We start from the raw sequence: 22,239 nt of genomic DNA, 5'->3' as shown, positions 1-22,239 counted from the left end.
TTTTTTTTTTTTTTTTTTTTTTTTTTTGGTACCAGGGATGGACTCAGGACCTTGCGTTTGCAAGGCAAGCATGGTGCCACCGAGCTAAATCCTTGGCCCTTGCTCCACATTCTTGCCAGCATTTTGTAGCGTCTGTGTTCTGGATTTTGGCCATTCTAAGATGGAAAACCTGCTTTTTAATGACAAAATTTCACAGAGCCCCTCCCAAATGCTAATTTTGACTTTTTTTTTCTTTTGAATCAGGAATCGAACTAAGGAACTTGAGCTTGCAAGGCAGACAGCAAAACCACTGAGCTAAATCCCTGGCCCTAGTTTTGACTTTTTGAGTAGCAAAATATAATTATCAAAGATCTATTGAATCCCAATTAGTGGAACATGCCTGTAATGCTAGCACTCTGTGAGTCTGAGGTAGGAGAATCGAAAGTTCAAGCCCAACCTGGGCAACTTAGCAACTCAGTGAGACCATGTCTCTAAATTAAAAGGAGATACAGAGATGAGAGAGGAGAGAGGGAGAGAGAGAGAGAGAGAGAGAGAGAGAGAGAGAGAGAGAGAGAGATCGCTGGAGATGTAGGTCAGCACAAGAGGTCGTGGGTTGCAATCCCAGGACTGAAAAGCAAAACAAACAAACAACAACAACAAAAAAGACTATTGGCTCCCATCTCCTCTTTACTGGGCATTAAACAGACATGGCCCTTGCTGTCCTGGAATGTGGTCTAATTGGGGAGATAAACATTACGTGATTTCATGAATATTTGATCCATTTAAGCTGTAGTAAGTGCTAGGAAGAAAGAGAATGGCAAGTTATGAAGCAACAGAAAACACGCACTGTTTTTGAAGATCTCAGGGACCCAGCAGGGTTCCTAATTGAATCACTGTGTGATTTGTCCACGACAGCATCCACACCACATAGAGGTAGAAGAAGAGCAATAGAAATGTTTTCAATTATATGGCCTCAGGCCGCCAAGCATGGATCTAATCCCCAGGGCACTTCTATAAGACCATGACTCTCACTGTCCTCATTTTGCAGATAATGGGAAGTCACGCTCAGAGAAGTGAAGCTCAAGGCTATCACTATACACAATGCCGGGGTGCTGCAGCAACTCCTTGGCCCTTGTTTCTCTAAGCCCACAGGTGGGGACCCTGGTCTAGGATGTGGCTGGAAGGGGCTGGGACAGCACCAACAATCCCCTGGGGCAGGCCAGGCTTCTGGGGAGGCCCCTAGATGTTGGAGGGGGAACCTGGAATCGGGCTGACTTGGAGGGTAAGGTGAAGCTCCTGGGTCCTGGTGGTTTCTGATGACTGGCGGTCAGAGCCCCCACGCTTGCCTATATCTCTTGAAACCTGCAATAACCACTGTGCTAGGAGACCAGATGTGCTCTGTGCTTGGACTTGCAGTTAGCCCTCATGTCCAAAGCTAGATGGAGACTGGAGACAGGAGCTGTGGCGTCACTCATTCTGCTGGGGGCTCTTGGCTGGTGGCCCAGTGGATGTGTAGAGATTCCGTGAGGAGCCAGCGGCCAGTGGCCTTGGACAGCCCCCCACCCCCGTGCACGCTGCCTTCACTGTGTCTTCCTTCGTTCTTAGAGTCTGGAGATATGGGCTCAAACACGGCTGCATGTCTGTAACTGAGTTCTCGCCAAGGCGACTCACCACAGGGTTTCAAACCTTACCTTTTTTTATTTCAAACCCACAGGCGTTTGCAAGGACTGACAGCTCCTATGATGCTGGTAGGAATCAGCACAGCAAGAATTCCCCAGACAACACTCATCCCACAGAGGGACTCATATTCTCCTCTCTCCATAGTCAGGATACTCAGGAAAGGCACATTAATCTTACACCACTTTTGATGAGAATATATCTAAAAGTTATTATATAATCACCTACGTTCTAAACCAGAAGGTCCTGAACATAATTTAACCTCTTCTTGATGACTTGATGTAAACATTAGGATTGTTCATCTCGCCTCCTTCCTCCAGGTGCACCCATCAAGTGTCACAGCTGACAAGTGTGTGCTCCAGGTACTTCCCACCCACCTGTCCATCACTCTGTTGACTCTAATGCACAGACTCTAACAGCTGACTCTAACAGCACCATGGGCTGGCTTGTGGCTTGGCAGTCAGACAGCCCGGGGAAGTTACTGAACCTCAGTTATCTGGAAATAAGGCATAGTGTGGATACTTTCCAAAAAACAGACTTTAGGACTGAGGGTGTTTCTCAGTTGTAAAACAGTTGCCTGCTGTGTGTGAAGTACTGGGTTCCATCTCCAGCGCTACAAAAAATAAAATAAAAAACAGACTTTCTTTTTAGAGCAAGTTAAGGTTCTCAGCAACGTTAAGAGGAAAGTACACAGTTCCCACATACTTCCTGTCCCCTTGCTGTACCTAGTCTGCCACAGAGGGGTGAGATGATTTACCTCACAAGGTTGTATTAAGGATTAAATGAGATGGTATGTATAAAACATGTAAAATACTTAGTAGTATGACAAGTATAGGATAAATGCTTAATAAATGCAGCTATTATCATCACCACGACCACTACTAAAACAGTTTACACAAAAGTCAGTGATAACCATTAAGGTCTTCAAGAGGAGAGGGAAGAACTTTTGTGCAAGGACCTGGGGTAGGTTGTGTGGGGTGTTCTCAGGTGCTGCTCAGCACCTTTTCATGTCCAAGCCTGTGTCCAAGCAGTGGGGACGTTTGAATTCTGGGGTAGTGGTCCAAGATCTAGCTGCTCCTCCACGTAGAAGCATCTCAAGGATACTTTTCTCCTAAGAGTCTCACATTGAGTCCCTTGAGGCTAACAATGTGCTCCCCTTATCCTCTGTGTAGTTTGAGCTGCAGTCCCTGTGGGACATGGGGGCGGGGGAGAGCTGACGAGACAAGATCTGGCGTGTGGATCAGACAGTAAGATCGGAGGTGGCTGAGATCCAACCTAAGTGCCAGAGGATATTCGGGACCATGGACAGCTCCAACGACAGTGGCTTCTCCTGGCTCCTCCAGGTTCGCTGGGCTTTTATTGCCCTGATCTCTTGCACATTGTTCTGAGCTAACTGGAAACCTTCCTTGACCCTGTAAAGACAGGGATTTGTGTTTCTGCCTGCTTGCGAGGTTGTCAAGGGTCCTATTCCTTCCGTGTATATGTGGTGGAGACACGAGAGACTGCAGGTGTGCTGGCAACGCTGACCTCCCCCTTGCTATTCTGAACTCTCAAACTCCCTTACCTTCTGAGCTGCTCCTGAAACCAGGACTGGGACAGGGTCTGAAGTGCTCTACAGGAGACGAGAAGACAATGGGGGGGCACCATTGGTAAAATGGACCAGATTTCCCACCTGGGGGCCCAGGAAGAAGGGACATGGACGAACAGTTGACTGGTGAGCAGCTCCATGGTGGGCTGCTCCTGCCAGGGCTTCGAGCTGTCCTATCACATTGTCTGGGGCTCCCAACTCTCTCTGGGGAGTTCGTACCAGTCATGACTGCAACTTGGTCCCCTGCCCTGAGCAGGGCCCCTCCCTGCAGCCTGGGTCCTACTTGCCACGCCCTACTGCTCCTCTCCTTGCTTCTTCCACCTTGGTTCTTGTCAGGGAGAACTCTGTCCCCTGTCCAGATGGGCTTCTCTGAGGAAAACAATAGGTATGAAGGATGTCTGTTGCGTGGTGCATCCCTCAGAATATTCTAAAGTCACCCTCACTCACGCCGTCTGGCTGAGAGCACTGCTTGGATGGAGTGGTGTCAGCCATCTGCAGAATGACTTCTGGGGTTTCAGGGCCAGACCATGAGCCCAGCCTGGGAGGGAGTGGGTAATTGCCCTCTGAAAGCACTGTTGTGTTAGAAGCAGACCAATCTACCAAATGTCATTTTGCTAAAAGCCAGTGTTCTGAAAGGTAATTCACTGGATGGCCAATTTGTCAAATGACCAATTCATCAAATTGACTTACTTCTTTTAACAATTTAGTGTGAGTTGACCGGTTTGCATTTTGTCTTTATTATAGTGTTTTAAGGACTGTTCCATTTGTCTCTGCCCCAGCTTCTGGAGTTCGGATGACAGTGAACCTGTCCCCAGTGCAGCTGTGGGGAGCCAGGATGAGAAACTCCACTGTCTTTAAAGGGCCCTTGTGGAAAATGGGAAGCCACCCAACCAAGGTCAAATTGCCAAAGAAAACAAAGAAATTTAGCAGATTGACCTGTTGAACTGGCTGGTATGTGACTTAGTTTCAGGAAGATCACTCGAAAGGGGTGACCCACATCCTTGGTCCTCCTCCAAGGATCCTGGCGATGGTCTTGTTTTTTCCTCCTATGGTGGCTTTTGGTTTTATAACGAGGAAAGGACACATTCCTCTCAAGCTTCTTTATGTACTGATTTGGTAATTGCAGAAGACCTCAGTCTCCACATTCCCCTAGGCTGTGAGAAGCTGAGGCCTTACTCCAAGCAGGTACAAAAGTTTTTGTAAGATGCATCTCCCCGCCCGCCCTCTCTCTCATTGTCTTACTGAATTTTATAACAAATCCTTGAAAAGGCAGGACAGCTCTTCAGGCTGCTCCATTGTCCCCCTTCCCCACCCCACCCTCACGCTTGCTCCTGGAGTTCCTGTGTCTCCAGTGCCAGCATCTCTGCCCATCCAACTTGGCCTGGAGGTCTTGTTTCTCATTCTGGGCATGGCAGCTGCTCCTCAGGGAGATGTGGAGCCTGAACATGCATTTCGGGGTGTCAGAGACCCTGGGAAGCTCATGTCTCCACCCTGCAGGGCCAAATGCTCTCCCTGCATGGTGCCTACTTCCAGACTCCACCTCTGCTCTGTGGCCAGTGGGCCAAGCCCCTTATTGTATTAGTGTGGAGATTGCTTCTGCCATGCTGTCTTCTGTGCGACTCCCCTCAGTCTGGGAATTTCTCCACTACTTAAAACTGATCCTGGAATATTTGCATATTTGTCATCTCAGAAGATGTCCTTATTTGTCTCCTACAGGGTGATAGAAGAAGGAGGGCATGTGTTGAATGCCTGTAAAGCACAAGGTCCAGAATCAGTTGTTTAAAGAAAAATATTTTTATTGAAGTATAACAAAGACAGGGAAAAGTGCACTAATCATTGTGCAACTCACCAAAATTTCACACAGTGAACTCACATAACCAGCACCAGATGGATAAATGAAACACAGTGAGCTCCCAGAAGTCCCCTCGCATCTCCATCCGGTCACTAATACCCATACCCCAGGGTAACCTTGATCCTGACTTCTAACATGATGGATTGGCTGTGCCTGATTTTTCTTTATATATGTGATACTTGTGGTATTTAATCCTCACAACCCAGCAAGGGGACATGATTAACTTTCCTTTACACAGGAGCTACTACTCAGGGAGGATAAGTGACACGGCCAAAGTCACACAGGCAGCAAACAGTGGAGATTGGAGTCAAAGCTAGGGATGTCTGGATAACACTCATACTTTTTCCTGTGCATCTTGACCTTTTCCTCCACCACCTCCTCCACACATACCTCATGGGTCTGGGCTGGAAACCTCTGAAGTTTCTGGTCCTAAGCAGTGATTGTAGGTTTCAGGACAGGAACCTTACCTCTCCCATCACATTCCTGCCCAGGACTGGGCAGGAAACCTGGGGCTTTCTAGAGGCTCAGAGCTCAGTGCCCAGTGGTCAAATAGAGCTTTCAAATGGAGAGAGGCCTGCACTGCCCCTGCTAGTTGGATCTACCCCATTTCCTTGGACTGTGCTCTGGCCATACCTGGGAACCATGTCTGTCCTTATGGACCATCAGCAGAATTAAAGAACAGAGGCATTTCTGTGTGTCCTGAGCCACTCACCAGCCCATGGGCCACTTTGCCTTAGCTCAGCCAGACATTAGCTTCCAAAAGGATGGCTTTTTGTGGAGAGGGCTGCTCAGTGCTTCTTTCATGGGAATAGATGCTTATAGCTGCAATAGCCTGGTTCAAGGAAATGTCACCCAGGATGGTTTTATGGTGAGGCCGTCCAGACCTACTTACTGTCTTCTTAATGAGGTTTCTTCAACACTAACTCTCGCAGCCTGGGGAAGGGACCTGCACAGGAGGGGCCATGCTTTGTGGCAGCAAGGAGGGAGGGTCTCTGCGGCTGGCAGTGCCCAGCAGGCACTGGGTATATGAGAAACAATAAGGAATGGACAAGGGGCAAAGCTCATACCCACTGTGTTCATGTGTGGCCCCAGAGCCACCTGCAGGAATGTAGGCCTTAGAGCTCCCTGGGAAGTCAGCGATCTTTTTAAAATTCCCCAGATCTCGTGAAACATGGCTAAGCTCTAATTATGTGGGCCTTAGAATCTTACACTTGGGGAGTGGTGGCAAGGCGTGAGGACAATAATTTTATCAGGGTCACAGAACTGGATGGCACAGCATTGGGTAGTGGTAGTGAGAAGTCTTCCCAAGCATGATTGTCCCCCAGTGTATGCCTGGGTTCTCTTATAAACTTATGTGACAGATGAAGAAACTGAGGCCCAAAGGAGCCAGTTGGGGCCAGACATGGTTTTGGATCGAGGCTACCTGGCCCTCCTCACAGACGAGATCCTGCCCTCATGGAGCTCCCTTTGGGGAGCCCAACAGCTAGTGGAAAGGGAGCAAGGAGGAGGGAGTCAGTGGGGCACAAGATTAGCAAGAGCAAGTCCCATAGAGGACCACAGCGTCCCAGGAGACAGAGAGCTCCAGCAGTCCGTCTTGCCTTCTGTCAAGTTTGGGGAGAGTGGAGATAGAAGGAAACTGGGCAGGTGACAGGTGGGACCAGTTTGCTCTTTATCTACCAGTGTTCTTCCATTCCCTGGTCCCCTTGCATCCTTATCCTTGCCTCAGCCCAAACTTGACTTCTGGAGAGGATGCAGCAAACTTAGTCGCTCTGAGAAAGAGCCAGCCACTGAGCTCTTGGTTTGCATCTCATGGGCACACCTGAGACTTGTGAGTGCACACAGTCCTGGTCCCTACCTCGGGGTTGGAGCACAGTTCAAGTCCTGATCAAATGCTCCCCAGAACCCACCTGGACCTAGGCTCTTCTCTGGAGATAGGTGTCTACCTGCGGCAGCTCTGGGAGCTTGACTCTTGTCTTATGAGCTGGGAGAGCAGGCAGGGAGGGACAGCTCCAGATTTAATTTCTGCAGTAGGTTGGAGACACAGGCTCTAAGAGACTTGGAGAAGAGACCAGGGAATGAGGAGGGATGTGTTCCAGCATCCACCCGAAAGCACTGCTCACTTCCCTCCTGCTGGGGTGTCCTGCTGCGCACCTCTTGGACAAAGAGTGAACTCTTCACCTGGGCAGGAAGCCAGCCCTGGGTCTCCTGAACTGGTCCAGGCTGGGGATGCTGAGTTTCCCTCAGGCTGTGGGTACAGAAGCTAATTTGTCAGCCAGCAGCACAGCCTGCTCCTCAGCGATGCGTTTGTGTGGCTTCTGCACTGAGCTGGACGGTGCTGGACAGGGTCTCCTCTGCCCCAAGTAGGAATGCAGGGAGGGCTGGCGGGGCAAGCACAGTGCTGGTCACTGCCCCATCGCAGTACCTTTGCTCCCTGGGAAGGTGGGCAGCGCCGCACCCGGTGCTCTTTCCCCTTTCCACCCTCTAAGTCTCCTGCACTCTGCCCCCATTAAGTAGGACTCAGAGGTTCTGCCATTGCTGCAAAGTGCTGGCCAGTACAGAGCTACAACTGTTTGCTTTGTCCCTAGCTAGGGGCATTAAAACACTTTAAGACTCCCTGCTGCCAGATGCAGCCCTTAAACTGTAATACATATATTTGTCACCTAGGGACCCTGCTCAGTATATAGTCTGACTCAGTGAGTGGAGCCCCAAAAGTCTATACTCAAGAGTCTATTCATCTACTCTGGACTCTCAATACAAATAACAGCAATGAGAGGCTGCCTCGGGCAGGGCACCAGCTACCAGCAGCATGCTGAGCCTGTGATATGGGCTCAGGGAGGTCAGAACTGTTGCAGGCACTGGGAACTAACTGCAGGTCTTGCCTGAGGCCAGATAGTAGCTTAGTGCAGAACCGGGCTAGTGTCTAGAACCTCAGCCTCGGGTTCCCAGGCCCTGAGCCCCCTTCTCCTCCCACAGAGCCCATACAGACAATTACAGAAGACTGAGGGGTGCAGTCACCTCCACCTGCCCTGGGCCAGGACACCACAAGCCTCAGCTAAGCCAAGAGGCAGTTACTCCCACTTTAGGAAGAGAGGCTGGGGCTGCAGGGGTTTGAAAACTTACAGACAGGTACCAGGTGGGTATATGGATGGTTTTTCTGCTCCACGCTGAGTCCTCAGTCCCTACGGTCTCCTGAGAGAGAAACCCCAGATGAGGTGCCTGGGAACCCTGGAACCGCCCCGACTCCTGGCTGAACCCTGTGTTGGGCAGGTTCAGGGTAACCTGAAGACTGCAGGGGACAAGGGCTAGACTGCACAGAGCCTCCGTGTGGCGGGAAAAGCTGACAGAGCATCTGCTGCAGTGGAGTGGCTGAGCAGACGCCAGGAGCCCAGAGGAGGGCTTGGGCCTTGGCTGGTGCCCAGCGGCCCCAGCTGGGCCCCCTGCTAATCCCCTTAGAGGCTGCTCTGCCAGCAGGGACCAACCAGGTTAGAGCGTGAAGGGGATTAGCAGCAAGAACATGGGGTCCTGACCTTGGCTTCCCCAGCCCTGCCAGGGTGTGCAGGGCCAGGTGGCTGGGGCAGGGCTCCTGGTGACAGAGCCCAAGTCAGAAAGCCAGCCCGGCTGTCCCTTCTGTTCAGTCGAAAGAGGCTGCCTGGGGTCTCAGGGATGCTTCCAAATCCAGTGAGGGGTGCTGCTGGTGGAAGCTGGCCTCCTCCCAGCCCTTGACCTTGGGTGATGAGGTATAGGCTAGGTGGGGGGTCTTTGGCTACAGGAGACCCCCAGTGACTCCAGCTCCTTCCGCTTCTTGGAGAGTCCCAGGACGGTAGCTCCCCTTCTCAGGGGCTGCCCTAAACCCTTGCTGAGGGGTGTCGTCTTGGGGCCATCTGAGGATGTTTGATGATAAATATCCTGTCAGGATGTGGGAAGGCCAGACGCAGGGCCCACACAGCACCCCCAGCACCTCCAAGCGCTTATTCAGCACTTCCCACCCCTTTCAGGCCCTTCTGCTGTTACACCCTCATCCAGGTCCATCCAGGTCGGGTAGAGAAGGTGCGAGAAGCCCCAGCCCCCAGGTCAGGGGCATGGTCTCCCGTTATGCAGGGCCCGCCTCTCTGTCCCAAGCCCTGCCTTCTAGAAGTGCAGGCCTACCCTACTTCTTCCAGGGGAATTGAAGCACACAGTCATGGAAGGGTCCCTTTAGTTCACTTCATTTAAAAACCACTGAATCCTGCATTGCACCAGAACCGAGGGCACAAAGGGAGCAAAAGAATGTCTGCCCTTAGGAGATCAGAGTCTGCTGGTATTTCCTTCTACACCTGTACGTCGTGGATTCGTGCTGGAAAGGGAAAGCAGGGGTGTTTCCGGGTTGTGGAGGAGTGGGGCCAGTGAGGAACTAGGGGAGGTATCTGTGGACTGACATGTGAGAGATGAACAGGAATGTACTGAGTGAAGAATCGTCCGGGCGGAGGCAACAGCCGGCTCAGGGTCCTATGGCAGGAGCATTTTAAGGAGCTGAAGGAATGTCCACACGGCTGAGTAATTGGCAAGTAGGTGCCGCTTTCATCCTCATTTTCCAGAATGACGGAACAGGGCAGTGGGGTGACTCGTCCAAGACCACATGATGTTAGTGGCCACCCAAGCACCTACTGTGACCCTCAGCTGTGGGCTTTCTCCTCTGTGCTCTGCCTGTGACCTCTCTGTGAGCTCCTGTCTGCTCTGTGGCTCTGGATCCTCCATTTCCTGCCTGCCAGCACCAGGCCATGTGGGTTTTGCTGTGTGGGACCCTTCCTTTGCAGGAGCTCCCACTCTGACCCAACACAGCAGGGACACCTTCTCACTGGAGAGCCTGTGACAGGCTACCGTGCGAGGAAGACGGGGCAAAAGTAGCTGTTTGGGGGAGACAAAAAAGGCTCCTCACCAGGAAAAATACACCAGGGAGAGGCAGGGAGTCCTTCTGAGATTTCCATGAGGAAACTATTCAGAGTGCTGGGAAAGATGGGGGTTGACCAGGCAGGAAGTCAGGTGGGGAGAAAAGAGTCACCCAGGTCAGGCCTGTCGCATGGGACTTGGCCGCAGCGTCCACGCCCAGGGGCAGCTTCTGACGCCCCCTAGCGGGCAGTCTGAGAACAACTGTAAACCTTAGGAAAGGGAGAAACAAAACCTAGCATTTTTTAATATTGCTAAATGGAGGCTCTGGCATAGAAGGCTAAGTACATGAAATCACACAATCCTCCACAAATCTCTGTGTGGTAGGAATTTTTATGCGCATTTACAGAAGAGAGCTCGGAGATTGCAGGGTTCCCTCATTTGTGACTGGTAAGGGCAGAAATGGGAGTAGATCCTCCGTGCCTCGATCTCTGTGCACCACTGGCTTTGCAGCCAGCACACTGCATCTTCCTGAGACTTGTGAGGCTTCCTGTGTTCCCCTGGCCTGGGGTTGACTCTCCTGGGCAGCTAGAACTGCAGTGGAGTCAGCTCCCACCCAGCCCAAGGACCCACAGCTGTGGCATGGGTCTCGGGGAGCCATCCTGTCTGCTTTCCCTCCTGGGAGCTGTGTCTTTCCTCTGGAAGCTTTGGTGCCCCACAGCAGAGTCAGAACACGTCCCTGTCCAGTGTGTCCCAGTGTCCCCGGCATGCCCAGCACACCAGTCCCTGTGCTGCCTCTATGCCCTGCTCAGGCTGGCCTGGGCCTCCATCTGCCTCTCCCTCCCTTCTCTTTGCTTTCCTGGTGTGAATCCTTAAAGAATTGCTTTTCCTGAACCACACTTGAAACTCATTTATTATAAGGATCTAGTGTTATTGATTAGGCCACACTGTCATTTTTCATAAAGGCTCCTTGGAAAATTCTTGTCCTGTCTGAGTGGCCAGACAGCTGTACTCCTGAGAAGTGGATCCTTTTGGACACCCTTGTAACTGACCAGTTCTGCTCTCATGCTGGCACTCAGAAGGCTCAGTGCCCGGCTCTGCCCAAGCTGCAAGTGCCTGGGTCACAGGTGCAGCCATTGAGTACCTACTATTGATTTTTCTTCTCTTTGCCCCATTTTCACTCCTGCTCCTGCTGGTTTGTAAATCCTTACCACCTCAGAGCCTTTCTGGAACAAGGTTTGGACTCAATCGATAAACTATCCGGACTCAATCGATAAACTAATCAATACAAATAAAAAGCTTCCCTTGCAGGGTTGTGGTGAGGATTAAAAGGAGTAATGGATGTGAGTGCCATGCTAGGCCTGAGAGTGAGATGCAGACCAGGAGGATGACAGTCCCATTGGAGGCCCTGCCACCTCGCAGACTCCCACCTGCCCACGGCTGGAGAGGTCTCTGGTGACATCCTCAGCCCCCTAGTGGGCAGGAGTGGCTGGAGGCTCTTTCTGCTCTTGCCTGCCCCCCAAGAACCACCTGTGTACAGCCCACACCCTTCCCCAGGTACATGCATTTCCTTTGGTGTGGGTCTTTGTCTCTTCAGGCTGCTCTAACAAAATGCCACATGCTGGGTGGCTTAGAGACAATACCCCACAGAAAAGGGGCCTGCTTTCTGATGCACGGATGGTTATCTTCTCCCAGTGTCCTCCAGAGTGAAAGGAGCAAGGCAGCTCTCGGAGGCTTATTTTTATAAGGGCACCAATCCCATCTATGCAGACTCTGCCCGCATCATCTAACTGAAGCCCAAAGGTCCCACCTTGCAATACCATCACATCAGTGACCAGGCTTCCGCTTACGAATCTGAGGATGACGCAGACATTCAGACCATGGCAATGTGCCTCGTAGTAGTCGGCATGCAGGGGCCCACCCGGGTGGAGAGGCTAGACCCCATTAGGCCCAGCCTGTGCATTTGACAGTGGAAGAAACTGAGGCTGCCAAAGAGGAGGCAGCACAGCCAAGTCTCCAACACCATCCAGTCTCATGACGTCCCTGTCTTCCACAAGGGCTTTGGGAGACTACGTTCCCTCATTCTTCTAAAGCACCCCTGAATTGGTCATTGATTATGATGTAATCAGTTACTTCAAAAGATAACAGCTTTAAGTGAAAAATAAACAACTGTTATCTCTCAGTGTCTGCAGGTGGCTGGGTGGTTCTGGCCTGGGGTTTTCCATGTGGCTGCAGTGAAGAGAGAAGCCGCCCGGGGCTGCACCCTGTGGCAGCTGCCTGGGCAGGAGGATTTACTCCCCGAGGTTCAGTCACAGGCTGAAGGCAGGAGACTCACTGTCTCTGTGACATAGAGTCTGGCTTTTCCCGGGAAAAGTGGTCCAAGTCAGAGCAATGAAGAAGCCGCTACATCTTGTGTGATCTGGTCTTGGAAGTTATCCATTACCTACCATGTCCATTCTACTGTGTTCTTTAGAAACGAGTTACCAAGTCCTGCCCTCAAAGGGAGGGGATTACTCTCTGCCTTGAAGAAAGACTGTTAAAGAGTCTGTGCACATTATTTTTTTATTTAGATAATCAATTTATGCTTTCAAATAAAACCACCTACATTTAATTGACTGAGTTTAAGCACAGGTTATAAATGCAAAGAAAGGCTAACTATAATAGGTTTAAGTGACTTTAGTATCATTAAGCTTTCATAGATGTAGATATAGCGACGTCAAAAGGAAAGGACTAAACACCGTGTTTACCTTAAATTTCTGAGAGCTGAGACACATGCAAATTTTATGGCAGGTAATGTAAAACTCTTCTAAAAATGATTAATGGGTATTCTATCCAACAAGAAAACCAATACAACAAATCTATCTAATTAGTTAAGACACCAGATACTCGTCATGCAGTTTCAGAGTCCAGTAACAAAACTTTAGACCTCTAAGTTCGTTTTAAACCTACTAACTGCTAGTCACATTTTTTAAAAAGTTTGATATCCACTCTAAACGACATATAGAAGAATACACAATTACCAAGTGAATGCATACTTACTAAAGATTCCCAATTCTAGTTCTGTAGCATAATCTGAGAGCCTCATTGTGCACATATTTTTAAACCATCACAACCTCTTGTGTACCCACAGCAGCTACACAAAACTTTGGCAATGCTGTTCCCACTGCTTAGAACACCGTTCCCTATTCCCCTTCTTTCTGACAAATGCAGACTTTCCTGGATTCTGCTTTTGGGATCTCCTTCTACAGAGTGCTTGCTCACTTAGCTCCCTCGTCTCCTTGGAAAAACTGCTCTTTCTGTGATTGTCACAAACCAGCGGCTCCACAAAAACAAGTCTTCAGGGGTCCCCAGCAGGCTACTGAATCCCAACATGCATTTGTTCAGTGAAGGGCCAAGTCCCACTGTCTCCTGTCTCTGCCCTCTTCCGGGGCCGATTACACCCATGGTTAGTTCTGTACCCTCTAGCCCAGCTCAGTCACTGCATTCACGGGTCAGTGCTCCATTGAGCTGGTTTTGTTTCCATGGGGGGCTGCCATGTCTATCTTGGCCTCTAGTTACTGGGAGCTTGTGTGGCCATGGGCCCCGAATGCAGGTAATCTCTTGCTTACCTTTGTGGCCTCATAACAGAGTGACTGGGGAGGGGAGAGTACAGCGGCAATCCAGGAGCTCTTTCTAGGTGAAGGGATAGAGGACGGCGATTAAAGGTGGAAACACTGTCCTGCAGACGCACGGGGCTGATGGGGCTGCTGAGAACAGGAGGCGGAGCAGGTGATGTGGAGGGCGGGGGAGCCAGGCTGAGAGCAGCCTCGGTCGGTGTGGTGAAGCGAATGGTGACAGAGGAAACAAGGAAGCCAGGGACATGGCACAAATAGTCAAGAGCGATAGCCAAAGAAGAGGGTGGAGAGGGGCTGCAGTGCCAGGGACGGAGGGGATGGACCAGCAGGAGGAGCACCTCCCGGAAGGTCACACAGGTCGGTCATGGAATGGAAGGTGGCATAGTTTTGCAAGAGAGAGGACAAGAATGGGACCCTGGTGGTACCAGAGCCCCGGAAGACCCCTGGGCCTGGGCCATTTTCTGAAAGCTGCCAGCTGGGTCATGGGAGGGGAGCACCAAAGGGGGTGCCGGGAGCACTCAGATGATGGCTCCCCACCGTGTGTGGGGTGGGGGACTGTCACCAGGACAGCTCTTATGTTCCCTGTTTATACCTGAGAAAACTGAGGCCGGAGGGGGAAGCTGATCTGCAGATGTGCAAGCAGGAGGTGGACAGGCTGGACTCGAAGCCCGCTTACTGGCCCAGGCGCTGGCATGTATAGCCAGGCCTTCTGCCTCTTGTCTCAGATGGAGATGGCAGTTTGAGCAGCCCTTGGGCACTGTAGGCCCTGTTCCTGTCCTGGCAGGAGTGGCTGAAAAGGAGAACCTGCTTAGACCCCAGGTCCTGTCCCAGGGGCAGGAGTTGGGGCCAGCAGGACTGCTCAGCCTCTGGTTGTCCACCAAAGGACCCAGAGTGTGCCTGACACAGGTCAGATAACTTCAGGTTTTGGGGGCTCAGTTTCTCCCTCTGCAAAATGGGCAAGACAACAGTCCCCACTCCCAGGGAACTGGGGTTTGAATGCCTGCGTTCCAATTCTGAGCCACTGTTGTGGCTGGGTTACCTCGTAGAAGTTGCTTCCATTTTCAGAATCTTCCCCGCCTCATGTGTGAAATGGAAAGCATGACCGCAGTGGAAGGGCCATGAGGTCGCTCATATCAGGAGCTGGGGCAGAGCCACCGGCTTGGGGACCTGCTCAGACACACTTGTGAGGAGGAAAAGCCTTTGTAAGTGTCTCTGGAAGCCGGTGAGGCTGTGAGGAGAGGCGGAGAGAGGGAAGGAGAAGTGGAGGACATGTGCCAGAGGCTGCCCTTCCAGAAGCTGGCTGGGGGCGCTTAGAGAAGTCCCTGCAGCGCCTCCTCCCTCACACCAGGAAGAGCAGAGGCGGAGTCCTCAGAGAGCCCCACCCACGCATAGAGCAGAAGCCTCCCCAGGCGGTGGGAAGCGGGTTGGGAACCTGAAGCTGCCCGCCCTCGACCAGGTTCCAGTCCCTAACGGAGCCCCGGGTCTGGCAGTCCCCAGGAGCAGAGCCTTTGGAGCTCAAGACCTGGCTTGGCTGCCCACTGCCTGGCTTGCTGGGAGCCAGTCTGTCTCCTCCTCTAGCCCAGGGGAGCCACAGCTTCCTCAGTGGTACAGTGCAGAGCTTGAGCCGGCAGGGCACTGCTCTGCTTCCCGGATGCCTTTGAAGCCAGCATCTGTGTGCCTTGCAGAGTCGTCACGGCAGCTGGGCTTCTCCACCTCCCTCATTCGTGCACTCGTTTATTCATTTGCTCCTTCATTCAACACGTGCTTTCTTGAATGGCCACTGTGCACCAGGCCGCGTCCTAGGCACTGCGATGTGACAGTGACCGCCTGGGTGCATCCGGCCGCTGGCCTCCCTGGCTCATTGTGTTGCTGTGGAGGCAGCCTTGTCCTGAGCAGTGTCTTCTCCCCAGGGACCTGAGCGAGAACGCCCTGCAGGCCATTCCCAGGAAGGCTTTCCGCGGAGCCTCAGATCTCAAAAACCTGTGAGTGCAGGCCTGGGAAGGAGGGTGTGGGCTCAGAGGTCCCCGAGGGTCTCCCTGCACCGTGTGCTCTGAGACGGCCCCTGCCAGCGTGGTCTTCTGGACCAATCTGAGCACGGAGGGAACAGCGTACCTGCCCTTCCCTTGGGTATGATGCTGTGTGAGAACCAAGCAGAGCCTCGCAGGAACCCTGGGACCAGGTTGTGGGGTGTCACAGCCATGGGGTGCAAGGCCTTGTTCTCAGCCTCCAGTGCCCTCCTTCATCCTTGGATCGAGAGAGCTCGGTGTGTGTCTTCCGCTCCCATCGCAATCGCATAAGCTGGGAGAACATAATATCAATGTCACAGACTTGCTCTGAGGTTTAAAGGAAGTATGGAAATACATACACTTTATTTTATGCTATTCAAATGTAATGATTTATGTTCCTATTCAGATGTTTTCTGGTCCAGGTTTAATACCTCCATGAGGTCTGACTACACGGGGGTGGCAAATGCTGGAAAAGGCTTGTCACACACCCGTCCCGTGTCTGGGCAGACACTGGTAATGGATCGTGACATTTTTTCCCACAGAGCTCAAGGCACAGCTTCCGCTCACTCCCAAAGCTGCACACCAGGTAGCCAGTGCTACTCAGCCTCACTCGGCCCTCAGAAGGGAATCTGTGCTGGCTGCTGCTGCTCCTTAGTTATTCTGTTCCATTTCTCAGCTGCCAGCACCCTCTGGGAGGTTTCCAAAATGTAAAGGAGCGTGCCTGCTCCCAGAGGGTGTGCAGAGCTGGGCACAGCAATGTGACTTCTGTTCCTACTTACTGTTTTAATGGGAAATGAGGAGATATTCAGGGCCGGGGATTTAGCTCAGTGGTTCCAGTGCCTGCTTCAAAAGCGCAAGGGCCCAAGTTCAATCCCCGGGACCAAAAAAAACAAAAAAACAAACGACATTTAGCTTTAATGGATTGTCACATGTGTGCATAACAAGTGATTGGGCCGGCCCCTTTTTATTTTTAAATAATATAGTGCTTGCTCTAAATGTTTGGATACCTCTGCCCTAGGCAGTGCACCCCCCTCTACAACCCTCCTTTGCTTCACAGACAGCTGGACAAGAACCAGATCAGCTGCATTGAGGAAGGGGCTTTCCGGGCCCTGCGGGGGCTGGAGGTGCTGTAAGTAAAACCCAGGGAGCAGGAGGGCCGTGGGGAGTTGGGCCACTGAGCTGGAGATGGGGCTTGGGAAGGAGGAGACCCCTTTCCTGGAATCGCCTGAGGACGAAGAACCCCAGTTCCTGGGCTTAATGCCTGCAGTTTTGTGGCTGCAGCTTTACTGCTCAGGATGATGCCCTGGCTGTAGCCCTGACAAGAGAGGTTGGAAGGCTGCTCTTTCTCCCACACTTTGTTCCAAGTGGCCCAACCAGACACAGGAGTACCAGAGCCTCTCCCCCGTCCTTCCAGACCTGGAGCCTGTGGCTGACTTACAGTCATTGTCCTGGCTCAGGGCTTTCCTGTTGTGGGTCTGTGTCTGGGCCCGTCACTGCAGCCCCCTGTGCTGCCTGGGACTGGTCCTCCCTGAAGGTGAACCTGCCGTGGGATCCTCCCTGTTCACTCCTTAGCATTGAACCCTGTCCTATGGCCCATCTGCTGGGCAGATGCTAAATGTCTAAGTGCTCCCTTTCAGGACCCTGAACAACAACAACATCACCATGATTCCTGTGTCCAGCTTCAACCACATGCCCAAGCTACGGACCTTGTGAGTGAGCGGGGCAGCTGGGTCCTGAGCTCAAGTGGGATCATTGTCCAGGATGGTGGGGCAGGAGGCAGGGCCTGCCACAGGGAAAGGGCTGTTCTCTCCTGTGCCTCGAAGAAACAGAGTGGGAGGAAGGGATCTGAGATTGCAAGGTTTGGCTTTCTTCTTTGTATTTAAAAATGAGCCGAGTGATCCTGGTAGTGGATCTGTGTGAACTCCGTTGGATGAATGGAGGATCCCTGGCTCCCTGCAGCCAAGGTGTCCCCTGGGGAGGCAAAGAGGGGATGGGGCCAGCAGTTTCTCAGGATGAGCTATCTGTGGTCTGGGTGCAGGGCTGGGCTCAGCCTCCTCCTGGTTGGGTTTCCACTGTTTGGCTGGGGAGGGGGCTTCCAAGGGGGTTGTAAGCCACTCTGTCCTTCTCCAGCCGCCTGCACTCCAACCACCTGCTCTGCGACTGCCACCTGGCCTGGCTGTCTCAGTGGCTGAGGCAGCGGCCGACAGTCGGGCTCTTCACCCAGTGCTCAGGCCCCGCCAGCCTACGTGGCCTCAATGTGGCTGAGGTCCAGAAGAGTGAGTTCAGCTGCTCAGGTACATGCAGGCCCTACCAGGGCCCAGAGCTGCCTCTTACCTCCTGCCCTCATGTATTTCTTTCCCTGCTCTTGTCACCTCCATTACCACCTGTAATCACAATAAACACCCTACCCCCAGCTCCTCCTGTCCTCGCCATGACTTCCTGTCCCCACCTTCTGCCCCTGTCTTCGGTTCCCACCCATCACCTCCTGTTCCCATCCACTACCTCCTATCCTCACCATTGCTTTTTGTCTACACATGTTCCTTGCCTCCTCTCCTTCCCCCTGCCTGTGCCTACATGGCCTCCTCCACTCATCCTCCCTTTACAGTTTCTGCTTCTTCCCATGTCCTCCTTTCCCTCTCTCCCTCCCTCCCATCACCTCACCCTGCTATTTGACAGGTCATTGAATTTAATCTCTAGTCAGCTTCAGGTGAGGAGGCCCCAAAGCCTGCGCCTTCTCCTACCTGGGTTCTGTCCCTACCTGGTTCTCCCCTGGTCCTTTGGTCTCTCTATGCAGCCAAAAAGGCCTGAAGGAACCCGTAAGCCTAGGTGGTCCCTGCTGCACGTACTCATCAGCCCTCCAGGGCTCCTGGAAGAGTTGGGCTGCCGCACTCTGCATGGCCCTGAGGGGTCAGCCTCCTCCCTGAACTCCAGTTGAGTCTGTGTCTGCCCCTTCCCAGAGTGTGCCTCCCACCTGCCTTCACACAGGTTGCTTCCTGTTGGCCACCCCTTCATCCCACACCCCAAGAACTCCAGGGAGCCTCAGTGTGAGGCTCTAGAGTGTGGCTGTTACCTGCAAAGCCAGTGCTGGCAGATGCTGGAGACAGGGCCTGAACACCTCTGTGCTTAGGGCTGCCGTGTGAGCTTGTGTGCGTGTGGGGGCACAGGGGAGTGTGTGTGTGCGCTGCAGGGAGGTGCTGTGTGAGTTTGTGCCTCTGCACCTCTGAGTTACTGCAGCTGCCATGGCTAGGAACAGGAACGGATCTCTTGGGCACCTTTTAGTTTGAAATGAAAACTTTTTCTTGGCATTGGGAGTACCTTGGTTTCTATGCTTATTGATTTATTCTAATATTATCTCCTTCTCTGGAGTCTGTGCATCCTGACAGACCCTTTCTTGAGAAGGGCATTCCAGGGACGTGGTACTAGATATTAGGTACTAGATGTTAGAAGCCGGGGAGGAGGAAATTGGTCGCTTTGCAGAACTGTGAGCAGATCCACAGATACTCAGCACACCTGTGCCCTTTGACTCTGTAACTGCACTGCTAGGTGAGTGCATTTGTTCTGCAAAACACACACCCAAGAATATTCAGGGCCACTTCCTCCACAATTGCCAAAATTGGAGACCACCTGTGGGTCATGATATAGACATACAGCAGAGCACTACACCGCAGCAACAATGGAGATTAACTCCACGAATCACAAAGATTTTATGTTGAGTGCAAAAAGCCAGATACAAAGGAGAACCTCCTGTGTAATTTAATCTATGTAAAGTTCACAACAAGCAGAGCAAATCTTTGGAGTTAGACTTCAGAACAGTGGCAGTGGAAAGTCCACGTCTGGGTGATGGCTCCCCTGGCCGTACACACAGAAAGGTGCCCTTGCTGTAAGTCATTTTACGTTGGTTACCACAAGTGTGACTTCATATCAGACGCTGGGCTTGATCCTGGTTTTACCATCTATTAATTCAGCTGTGTGGATTTGTACAAATTAATATCCAGGACTCAGTGACTTCACCTGGGAAATGGCAGTGATCACAGTGCTCCTTGAAGGGTCGCGTGAGAGGATGTAAATGAGGCTCTGCGTGTACCACACTTGTCATAGCACACAGCATAGGGTGAGCCTGGAGTAGATGTAGTTTCGCCCCCCTATGACGGACGTAGGGCCTCAGCTCAGAAGTGTGACATGACTCGGATTAGAACCTGAAGCTCCAGAATTCTAGGCCAGGATTTCCTAGTGTTTGGATGAGAGTCTGGTGCAGTTCAGACTGAACCAGCAATGTCTGATGACAAGCGCCTGCTGTGTCCCAGGAGCCCAGCGTTGCATCAAAATTACGAATCTCTTCTTTAGCCATGGTGACCTCCTGATTTGTCCTCCTCCACAGAAACTGCCCCCATGTCCCTGCCCCGCCCATCAGTGTGGACCCAGGGAGGGTAGTGCTGATGCAGGACACTCTGAAGTCACACTCTGCTATCTCCCCAGGCCAGGGGGAGGCAGGACACGTGTCGGCCTGCACCCTTTCCTCCGGTTCCTGCCCGGCCATGTGCGCCTGCAGCAATGGCATTGTGGACTGTCGCGGCAAAGGCCTTACCGCCATCCCTGCCAACCTGCCTGAGACCATGACAGAGATGTGAGTACAGGGCAGGGAAGGTGCTGGGACACCCCTTCCCCAGCAAGGGCAGCCTCTGGCTGTCCAGGAGAGAGCCGGAGCAGGTGTCACCCCGGGGCTTGCCGCCACACCGCCCAGTGGCAAATGGAGGAGACAGTTCACCTCAGCAGGTTGAGCTCTCCACTTCAGGCTGGGAAACTCTGAAGGGTTGGGAAGAGCGCCCCCCACGGTCCTTCTGTCCACCCCAGCCAGGTGGGTCTGCCACAGTGACCTTTAGTGGGTCACTGACCATCGCTGTGGGCCCCTTTCAGCAATGGAGCCTGGGGTAATGAGGCTCACGTCACAGCAGGTGCTCACCCACATCTCCCAGAAGCGGGAAGGGAGCAGGGACCTGAGGAGTCAGGGCCTGTTTGGGTAGGTGACCTAGCAGGCCACAGCCTGGCCTGTGTGACTTGGACCTGCTTCCCATGTGTTCTTCTCCACAGCCGCTTGGAGCTCAATGGAATCAAGTCCATCCCCCCAGGAGCCTTCTCTCCCTACAGAAAGCTGCGCAGGATGTGAGTGCCCCTCTCCAGTTGGCACAGGGCAGGAGGGAGAGCCTGTGTCTGAACCACGGGCATGGCAGTGGTGTTACTGCCTCCCAGGGTCGTAGTGAGGCCCGAAGGGGCACAAAGCCCAAGTGCTGCTGACCATCTTCTCCTTTCAGTGTGGGCACCAATAAGAGCGAGCAAGGCTGTAAGGGGACTGTAGGGCGCAGCCAGGGTGTTACTCACTTCCACGTGCAGACCTCAGATTGCACAGCCCTGCAGGGACTCAGCTGCGCTCCCTTCTGTGCACCTTGCAGAGACCTGAGCAACAATCAGATTGCCGAGATCGCGCCTGATGCCTTCCAGGGCCTCCGCTCCTTAAACTCACTGTGAGTAACAGCAGTAAAGTGCCCTGGGGCAGCCTGGGGAACCCCGAGGGGCACCACTGAGTGTGGGAGGAGGAGCAGGGCCACGTGTACCTCTATGCAGTCCCGGCTACCCCAGCTCAGTACCACTCCTTCTGGCTGCAAAGTTCAAAGCTGCTGTGCCCAGCTCACCCTTCCTCATGAGGGAAGACGCTCTGTAGCTGTAGTGGAAGGAAAGGACTGAGGGCAAGTTCTTGGAAAAGCTAGGCAAGACTGTTTCCTGACAAGTGAGACGCTCTCTTCCCTAGGTAGAGATTTTCCCAGCATTCTTTAAGGCAGCCGTCTTGGCCCCACCTCTCCACAAAAGACTCCTAAACCTTTCCTGGTCACCCTCAGGGGCAGAGACCACCGATTGCAGTGGTGACATCTGCCATACATTGCTATCTTCTCTCTCAAATATACGCAATCCCAAGATGTGGTGGATGACATGAGGACAGTGCTCCCCTTCACCTGTTTCCTTTAAGTCTGTCCATCCGCAAAATGTCATGCAGCGTCAACTTTTACCCCCAAACCTTCACATGAACCCCCAGGCTCAGCAAACCCCTCACCCTCTGAAGTCCACGGCTCTTTGTACAGAGAGCACACTCAGGGTGCTCTGTAGCTGGGCAAGATCACACGGGTAGGAGCTATTACCCATGGAAGTGTCCACTCGCCCTTTGGCAGTGCTGGCCACATGATGGCTAGGCCAGAGCCTGATAACTGGAACAGAAGGGACCTGCCCTCTGGAAGAGTATAGCAGACTGTCCACTCACTGCCTTCTGGGCATATGTTCCTCTCTCCGAGTATAAAGCACAGTCCAAGGTGGTAGGTGGGGCAAATCTTGAGCAGGGCCCAGGAGCTTTGGACTATACAACTGGCCCGGTTCTGCCCGACAGCCTGATGATGAGTCACCAGCACCGGCCGAGAAGATCAGGTCCTGGAGGTGGCCTGCCGAAATGTAGGGCGCTTCCTCTGAGAAATGAGCAAAATTCTCTTACGTTGGACTGTACCAGTCAGAACAAAAGGTGAAATAACCCACTTAGCCGGTCACTGTTGTTCCTGGTCGTCATTTCCTGATTGTTTGTGGCCGCCCGGACCGGGATCCCTGCCTCGATTCCTGACCCCC

At 52.6% G+C, this 22,239-nt stretch overlaps 1 protein-coding gene across 1 annotated transcript in view; it reads left to right on the top strand.

The window, feature by feature from the left end:
* The window catches only part of Slit1 (slit guidance ligand 1), a 148,448-nt gene that overhangs the window by 79,808 nt on the left and 46,401 nt on the right, over positions 1 to 22,239 (top strand). The window contains exons 5-11 of the mRNA XM_033761226.1: positions 15,484 to 15,555; positions 16,637 to 16,708; positions 17,217 to 17,288; positions 17,710 to 17,873; positions 20,056 to 20,203; positions 20,668 to 20,739; positions 21,027 to 21,098. Of these exons, the coding sequence (XP_033617117.1) occupies positions 15,484 to 15,555; positions 16,637 to 16,708; positions 17,217 to 17,288; positions 17,710 to 17,873; positions 20,056 to 20,203; positions 20,668 to 20,739; positions 21,027 to 21,098 (672 nt within the window). The remainder of the gene's footprint in view (positions 1 to 15,483; positions 15,556 to 16,636; positions 16,709 to 17,216; positions 17,289 to 17,709; positions 17,874 to 20,055; positions 20,204 to 20,667; positions 20,740 to 21,026; positions 21,099 to 22,239) is intronic.

Source organism: Fukomys damarensis, unplaced genomic scaffold (genome assembly GCF_012274545.1).
Source record: "Fukomys damarensis isolate Sample0158 unplaced genomic scaffold, DMR_v1.0_HiC HiC_scaffold_8, whole genome shotgun sequence".
Taxonomy (NCBI): Eukaryota; Metazoa; Chordata; class Mammalia; order Rodentia; family Bathyergidae; genus Fukomys; species Fukomys damarensis.
Note: the sequence above shows the minus strand (reverse complement) of the source record. Positions and strands in the feature narration are given on the sequence as shown.